At 44.5% G+C, this 9,175-nt stretch overlaps 1 protein-coding gene across 1 annotated transcript; it reads right to left on the reverse strand.

The window, feature by feature from the left end:
• Positions 1 to 278: 278 nt before the first annotated feature.
• slc22a7a (solute carrier family 22 member 7a) lies at positions 279 to 5,025 on the reverse strand. The gene is given in 10 exon segments (XM_051070972.1): positions 279 to 489; positions 640 to 748; positions 865 to 1,079; positions 1,157 to 1,266; positions 1,356 to 1,479; positions 1,568 to 1,695; positions 1,697 to 1,734; positions 2,347 to 2,501; positions 4,095 to 4,198; positions 4,613 to 5,025. Coding segments are annotated over 10 exon segments (1,554 nt in total). The 5' UTR covers positions 4,973 to 5,025.
• Positions 5,026 to 9,175: the final 4,150 nt, after the last annotated feature.

Consider the following 9,175-nt stretch of genomic DNA (forward strand, 5'->3'; position numbering starts at 1 on the left):
TTCCTCAGCTCAGTCTTTGCATCTTCACTCTGCCTGTGTCTGAACACAAAAGAAGAGAAGGAAAAAGACAAGTTTCCTTTTAGATGAACACTACACAGCAACAAGATAAAAGTTTTTATATAGAGATCATTGAGATTCTGGGCTCCAGAATGATGTGAATTAAACTGAAAGCACAGTAAATGTGGGCAGTTCTCCTGCTCAGGAGATCATCTGACTGTTATAACAGTCATGGTGACTGGTGAGAGTGTGTTTAACAACAGAAGAGTGCTTTCTCGTCTCTACCTTCCCTCCTCGACGTCAAAGATATTTTCGGGCAGACGGACATTGAGCGTCTCTGGGAGCAGGAAAACCAAGCTGCCGCTGATAATCCCTGTCCCAGCGAAGATCGGCGGTGGCAAAAGAAGCCAGACGTCCTCCAGCAGCATGATCATCGGAGCCAGGGAGCTTCCGATCCGACAGAGAGAGGAGGTGTAGCCCAGACCACACTGCCTGTCCAACAACACAACCAACAGCTTCAGTCTCTTTCACCTTCACAACCAATGTGTTGGTCTCACTGGCAGACCTGAGTCCAACATTTTGGTCCAAAACAAATGTCCTGATATGGATCAAACCCTCCTGGTTTCAGGTTTGGGGTTTTACCTGAGGATTGTTGGGTAGAGTTCTGCTGAGTAGAGGAACGCTGTGGTGAACGCCGCCTCAGAGAAACCCTTGGCCACCACAGCGACGCAGGTACGAATCACAGAGTACTCTGAAACAGAAGCAGATCAAAGATGTGTGATGTGCAGGCATGTGAGATAAAGCTCATCAAGTCTGAAACCTCAAAACGTCTTGTTTATGGCACAAAAGCACAGGAAGTGATGTAACCTAAAGGTATGGCAGTGTTTATTGCAATCAGAGCTCCAGTGGTGATCAGAAACCCGGCCTGGCCGTTCCTCCGTCCAATCCAGTCCAGGACGAAGAAGGTGAGGACTTTGGCGGGAGCCTCGATGGCGCCGTAGATGAACTGTGTGAGGTAGATACTGACGCCGAAACCTGAGATCTTGAAGCTGATCCCGTAGTACAGGAAGGCAACAGCGAACCTGGAGTAAAGCAGCACAGTCAGTATGAACACACAGCAGCCTGAGGGGGAGCTGTGCAGCAGACACTGATTTGGTACCAGAACAATCCAGAGCAGAGGGTGATCTTCCTCAGCTGAGGTGTTTTGATCAGATCCAGGTAGGAGTGGTTCTTCTCAGCCACCTCAGACACCATCACCTTCCCCAGAACCTGAACAACCACAAAATCAAGCAGTTAATTGACTCTCCAGACTGAACTGATGTTAGCAGTGTAGTCTCCTGGGCTGATGTCAGCTGTACCTCAGTGTCCAGTTTGGATGTGTTTTCGTTCTTCCCGTTCATCTTGGCACACTGAACCAGATACCTCTGGGCCTCCTCTGCTCTGCCGTTGGCCAGCAGCCATCGAGCCGACTCGGGCAGCCACCTGAACACACGAGGAGGTAACCGGCTTTTACAAACACACAGACACACTTGGTATCAATAGAAACTGCCCCTCACATCCTCCTTACCACCAGGAGACGATGGCGGCAATGCAGGGCGCCGTCACCGCCAGCATCAGGTGTCTCCAGTCTCGTATGAAGTAGGCGAGCAGGGCCAGGAGCATGTTCCCCACGCTCCATGACAAACTCATGACGGTGCCAGGTGAAGGTTCGGTGCTTTATGTCTGTCCACTCGATACCTGAGCAGGTGGACGGCGAAAACACCAAACAGAGATTAAACATGAAAGCCAGATCACCACCTTTGGTCATGAAGACTAAGTCTGTATGTCTGCAGCTGCTTCACAGGAAACACCTACTACAAAACCTGCTTGTTCTCATTGGACCTCATGCTGGGACATTTCTGAGTCTGATTCATCAAACCCTGCACAGTCTATCACAGGACTGACATATAGAGACAAACAACATTTCACACTCAAATTCACACCAATGGGCCTAAATAATTAACCTAACCTGCATGTCTTTGGACTGTGGGAGGAAGTCTGAACCCACACAGGCACAGGGAGACCATGTAAACTCGAACCCTGAACATTAAGTGCTAAAGTTGAAGGCAACTGGACGTCTTTTAGGTTTCTTGAAGACGATTCACCTCAGGCTTCCTCAGTTCTCAAAACTGGTTGATGAGTGCCATCAACCAATGTCGCCAAAAGCATTTTTAGACAGTGTCAGCTGTCAGTCCTGTCTCTTAGAAATCAGGTCTCTACAGGAAACATGGTTGCTGTCTGGATTTCATTTTATTATGACATAAACAATAATATGAGTGTAGAGTGTTGAGGTGTGTCCTTGTGTCTCACCGAGGACCACGCCGATGATGGACATGCCGCTGAGGGCCACGCCGCAGAGCGCCCTGGAGACAGCGAACATGACGTAGGAGGTGGAGAAGGCTGAGGTGACTCCCAGAGTGGTGGCAGTGATAAAAGCCACCAAGAGCATCGACTTACGACCAAACCTGCAACACAGACACGCGTCCGTTTAGCAGCTGGTCTGGAGCTTTCAAACACATCACATGAACTGGGAATTTTTCTGAACACTTGGATGAATTTTGATCCATAAAGATGAATTTCAAAGTTCAAAGGGATATGATTGAAAGCTGCGGTGCAGCTACTAAATGGACCTTGAAAGTGAGATTGCTTTTGCTGTTTCCAAGGCCTAGAGTTTTCTTTTAAGTGAGCATGGATTAGAAGTCCTTACAGCAGCCAGAAAAAACTGTAAATCTACAGCTGCAGAACCACTGAGCAAACTTTAACTGCTGATGAAGATCATGTGACATGAATAAAGGTCAATTTAAACTGATTTCCCAGTGTTGAAAACAGGATGTTAATATGGAGTCTGAGGCCAAATATTTTCAGGAGACTCTGCTTTACTTTTAAGGTTGTTAGACGTCATGATGGAATCAGTGTGTCAGACTGAGCAGAGTTAATCTACAACTCGACCACGACCAGAGGAAACTCAGCGAGAGGTTTGATGTGAGCAGGGAGGGAGTGTTGTTGTTAATGTGTGTGTGTGTGTGTGTGTGTGTGTGTAGAGATACGATCGTGGAGACTGTGGTCTGTGTTTGTAATCAATGACATGGGCTCATTAGGTAACTGACATTTTGGGCTTATTCAATATAAAGTCACATGTAGAGTAAAGACTTGTTACTACACACACACACACACACACACACACACACAGCTGTGTGGCTCACACAGCTCATATCTGAACGTTCAGATGTCACGTTAGATGTTCATGAAGTCAGTCCTTCAGACATGAGTGACTTTAAAGCAACATAATGTAACTTCACTGAGCAGCAGCGCCCCCTGCAGCTCTGTCTCTAACTCTTGATGTTTCCGTCCGTCCAGAGATGAACTCTGGTGTTTAACTGATCTACCAGTTCAGCTTCAGTCTGAACTCTCTGGGTCTGATTCAGCAGTTTCAGCTGCTGACTCTCACTCAGTTAGAGGGAGATCCAACCTGAAAACCACAGTCTTTATCTGTGTTTCTGTGACGTCCTGTGTGTAAAACATTCTGATGGACAGTCATTTATTCAGGTTTGCAGATTGTTACTGTGGCTCTGTGACAGTTTTTAACCTGATCCAGTGAACAGAAACTAGTTTTACAGACTGATCTGATATGAGAAGATCGATGTCCTCGCCGTGTCATAACAGAATTTTCCTGGTTTATTACACTGACTATGTGCATTAGAGACAATGACAGAGGAAATCCTTTTATCACAGTGATCTCAGAAGGCATTTCATCTCTGTCTACAGGAGCTGCTGCTGCAGTGCTTATCTTTCCCAAACACTAACCAAAGTGCTTTTATTGTCTAAACAACACACCGCGGATGTAAACTTGTTGGTGTGACAGTCATGCCTTATATGTAAAATAATATCTCATAATTACTCCTCATTAAATGTTTAATCCACCTACAGCTGCAGGTTATATTACTGTATTACTTTAACTCTGACAGGAGCAGGGACTCCTTTTACTTTTCATACCTAAAATGCACATGTAAACATGGAGTTGTTTTTATCAGACATGTTGAATCCTGAGGAAGTCTGACCTGTCTGAGAGCTGTCCGAACAGGACGGCTCCGAGCGTCACGCCGAGGAAGAAATACGTGGCGAGAGCTTGATTCAGCTGTTTATCATCACAGACCAGATCCCACTGCAGAGACACACACAGGTTAAACCACACACACACACCTGTCTCTGACCTTGTTGATTACTGAGTTATTTTCACATTCAGGAGATGAAATTATCTAGAGACAATTACGCATCAATAACTGATAAAACTGTTCCTGAAATGAAAGGAATGAACAGTTTGTCTGATTCAGTGCAAAGGAAAATAAAGAAGGAACCTGACTTCTCTTTGCTTTATGAATCAGTGTGTGTTGTTTCAACTGTGCAGGAATTCAACTTTTTCTCTCACATGATTTTTTTTGCCTCCAGGATTTCTAACATCCCAAACCCTGCTGGTCAACAGAGGCAACAGAGACAAAAAAAATATTCATGAACTTTGGTGTGTGGAGCGTCTCTTCTTTAATTCTGATAAAACACTTTGATTAACGGAGCTCTTTACCTCAGTGGCGGTGGTGGAGCTGAACTGTGAGCGGTCGTAGGTCCAGCCGTGAGGACACGGTGCCGTCCCATTTCCCTGTCCGAGGTCAGAGGTCAGCGGGGGGTCGTAGACTCTACAGGAGCTGAAGGAATTGTTGTCCAGTCGGGGGATCCTGAGGGCCAGCACCTCGGGGTCCAGGCCTGGGTCCCCATCCTCTGGGAGGGTCCTGAGGGCGCAGCGGTGAGGAGGGGTGGCAGAGGCGAAGTTGTGCAGCAGGAAGTGGAGGGGGAGGATGGCGCGGGGGAGGCACAGGATGAACAGGAGCAGGAACTGGAACTTGGAAAATCCACCAACTTCGTCCAGGATCTCATCAAACCTCATGGTGACGAGACAGAAGAGCTGAGGAATCGTCCACTGTCTGATCCCTCTCTGATCCACTCCTCCTCTGATCTCCCTCTCTCTCTCTTTGTCTGCAGCTCTATAAAAACACAGAGGGAGGAGGGAGGTGCTCTGCAGTGTGTGTGTGTGTGTGTGGTGTGTGTGTGTGTGTTGTTTTATTATATTTGTGGGATCCAACTATACACCAATCAGGAGAGACTTAGAACAAAAGAGCAGGAATAAAGGTGCAGTAGAATCAAAGGTGAAACAGTTCTTTGGTGATTAGACCTCAGCAGGAAGTAGATCACCATGGGAAGCTGTCGGATGTAAACTTCCCCCCGGAGCTGAGACACCGGCGGTGGTGGTGCTGAGAGACGGAGCCTGAGGTTTGGACGTCTTCATGAGAAGGAAGCTTCTGATCAGAGGGAGATGGAGGAAGGACAGGCATCCACAGGCGAGGTGGTGAAGAGGTGGAGGTGGGTCACTCGACGTCATAACGACAGCAGAGAGAGCTCACCAGTGATTGGCTCAAGGTGAGTTGGTGTCTGGTTGTGATTGGATGAAAACAGGAGCTGGCAGGTGGGACTTAGAGACAGCAGGAAACTGTTTGTGCCTCAGGTGACTTCCTGACTGGACTTCAGGAGACAGGAGCCTTCAATAGAAATGACTGTTTGAGGGTTGAGATTTAGTTTGAGACTGAGTAAAGACCAGTTAACTGGGGCAACACCTGTGTCCTGGAACTGTGAAGAAGCTGATCTTGGTTCAGTGGTTAGAGTCAGGATTATGTTGAGTCTGTAAGAAGTGATTTCTCAGGCTGATGGAGAAATGTGACTGAGCTGCAGCAGAACAAACCGGATTCTCCTCAGAGGTCGAACCAGCATCCAGCCTGTGGACGATGTTTCTGATCAGGGTTTTCACTTCTGCTGCTGCTCAGTGAACCGTATCGACCGGATGATGTGCTTACTTCCAACAACTTCCACAGTTCACAAACCACAAGAACCACAGTGGTTTTCTGTTGAATAACAGCAGAAACTCTAATAAAAACTCTTCCTTTTATAGAAAAACCTATGATAGTAGAGACAGAGTTATCAAAGCGATCGTACATTCATTGATCATGCCTCATGAAAAGAGTTAAATTATTGTACAAATACATTCATTTGCACTTGGCAACATGGAGTTTGAGATCCTGATCACACAACAACAGTTTTACTAAGAATAGAGAAGTTTTTCTAATTCAATTCAATTCAATTTTATTTATATAGCGCCATATCACAACAAAAGTCATCTCAAGGCACTTTTCACATAGAGCAGGTCTAGACCGTACTCTTTAAAATAGGTATTTACAGAGTTTTAAAAAAGTTAAACACTGTGAAACGATCTTCGTTCACACTGAGTCCGGTTCTGATCGAGGTTTCTGTCTCTTAAAGGAGGTTTTCCTGTCCACTGTCGCCCAGTGCTGCTCATGGTGGAACTGTTGAGTCTCTCTGTAAATATTATAAAGAGCTCAGTCCAGACCTTATCTGTGTGAGAACCTTCTGTCATGATTTGTCTCTGTACAAATCAAATAGTTTGGACTTGACTCCTCGATTATCGTCTGGTTTCGTTTCTCTGCATCAGTTCAGGACTCTCAGAGTGAAATTCATCTTCCTCTCCTCATCAGAGTCGTCACAGCTCGAGGAAAGTCAGACACAGAAAACTTCATGTGTCCGTGCAAATGGAAATTCCTCAGCTTGTTGTTTTTAAAGCTGAAGTAAACTGTCCGCTCTGACCTTGTCTCTGAGGCCACGATATAAGAAATATTCTCTAAGGTTTAAGATGTGGAGACTTTTTTTTTCTCAGGGTTAATAAATGTTTTTATATTCCAGGTTTTCAGGCTCAAAGTTTGCATCACAAACACAAAAATGGAGGAAGTACGGTCATTTTCAGGGTCAGCACAATCACGTTTGTCAGGTCAGTGCAGATATAATTAGACACATAATGAAAAAAGATTGTATGCTACATTATGAATGTGACGTCAACAGCTTCAGACTGTTACAGTGCAGACAGAAACAACACATGATCAAAGTCAGAGGTGAAATCAGTCATTTCATGTTGCTGATGTGAAGAGAAGCTGCTGACAGTGGAAACAAACTGTTTAATGTGACTAACAGTGTTTGGACTTTATGTTTTTCTTGTGAGCAAAATATTTCAGACCAATCATTTCCCAGAATCCTAAGAGAAATATTTTCTCCTAATTTCCTTCTCTAACGCGGTTTGACAGGGTTTTGCATTTACAAAAATGTTAGAGGATCATTTGTTCTTCCTCTCCTCTAAAGTGTAAAGTTGTTTCAGGTACATTGATGGAGTTCTCAGTGGTTTATTTGCTCCTTATTTATGTTTTGAATTGTTTTTGATGAAGAGAAGATTCACTGACGTTAATGTTCCTGAGCAGAAACACGTTGTTCACCAAACAACAGACACATATGATCGTCATCTGCTTCATAAGAAACAGGAGGAGACGTTCGAAGATGTGAGATGAAACAACAGGCAGAACAACGGAAGTCATTTTCATCCCTAGAGGTCAGCTGAGAAACACACGGGGTCATGGGAGATTCTTCGAATAACGGACTGATGTCTGTTGGACAGAGGCTCCACTAACATGTATGAAATATGTCTTTATCTCTGTATAATTCATTTCTCCAGTGTGTTGGGTCAGTGAGCTGATAACAGGAAGCTGAGGGACAGGTGGTGAACAGTTTTTAGTCTTTTTATAAAAACAACAGTCTGATGACTCTGGTTCCAACCAGGACCACCATCCTTCTCCTCTCTGACCATAACCTGAAGTCTGAATGTAACTAAAGTGTAACCAGAGAGACGACAGGTCAGAAAAGTCCTCGTTCCCTGAGTCCGAGTCATCCAGGTTGAGTCTTAGCACCAGCTGTTACTGACAGTATTCATGTGAATCTGCACAGGTGAACACACCTGAAACTGAACAGAGCGATTCATATGTTCAGTCAAATTATTGTGGCCATTTACAAAGAAACAAACAAGAACAGTCTGAGTCCTGCTCTTCAACTTCTATGTCTGAATGCAGTCAGTGTTTGAGTCCAAGTCTGAGTCGAGTCATAAGTCCTGGACTCAAAAACTACAACACTGAAAACAACGCATATCTGTTTAATGTGGAGGTAAGACACTGATGCTCTGATTCATTTGTTAAATGTAATGTAAAATCATTAATATTTCAGATTTCAGTCCTTTAAAACTTTAGAGCAGTGAACACAGAGGATGACCAGAGCACTGAGCGAGGTTTCACAGTTTGACAAAAGACGACTTTTGTGGTATATTGGATGATGATGATGTGAAGATGAATGAAGAGATCTCTGAAGTTTATTTCAAAGAAGTTCAGCATCAGAACAAGCACCGCAGCAGCCTGGTGAGAGGATCCGAGCCAATACTGATCTCTCTCCCAACACTGACATCTCTATGTTCACGACCATTAACTTAAACATGACCCCAACGATAGAAATCATGTAAAACTTTCGGACTTTCCCAGAAAACAAAAACATATATGAACTTTCAGACGCTACAGTTTAAAGAGAGAAAGTGTTTCTGCAGAGAAACTACAGCTGCAGCTTCTGCTCACAAACCAATCATGTAATTGTGTTAAATTCATGAGGGGATTGAATTAGTGGATGAGAGATAATGGACAGACAGGAAGTGATGTCAGCCTCTGTTACTATTGGTTACAGCAGACTGATGAGCAAACATGTCAGTTTGATCCGTTTAATGATTTAATGACATTTACATTTAACTCTACAACCAGCTGCTGACTGACTTCATTGAACAGAGTTATCATGACTCTGCCGCCCCCTGGTGGTCGCTCACTGCTAATGCACTCTCTCCTGTTTATACCAACTATTAACTGTTTGATCATCCTCATTTCCTCCAGTGGTTCTGGTAAAGGAAACACGAACACCACAGTGATGGATGATATAAATGATAAATAAAAACCGTGAGAGAGGAACCTTATCTCAGAGAGAGAGAGAGAGAGAGAGAGAGAGAGAGAGAGAGAGAGAGAGAGGCAGGAGCTCAAAGATCCAAAGACTGATTATTAACATGATGTATCACTCTGTGAAGAAAAAAAGTCCAAACCCCAGAACTGACCCCAAAACTGTTTGTGTGCATTTTGCAACGTGACAGATTAGCTTTAGCTCCTCGGATGCACAG

This window comes from Lates calcarifer, linkage group LG5, assembly GCF_001640805.2.
Source record: "Lates calcarifer isolate ASB-BC8 linkage group LG5, TLL_Latcal_v3, whole genome shotgun sequence".
Lineage (NCBI taxonomy): Eukaryota > Metazoa > Chordata > Actinopteri > Centropomidae > Lates > Lates calcarifer.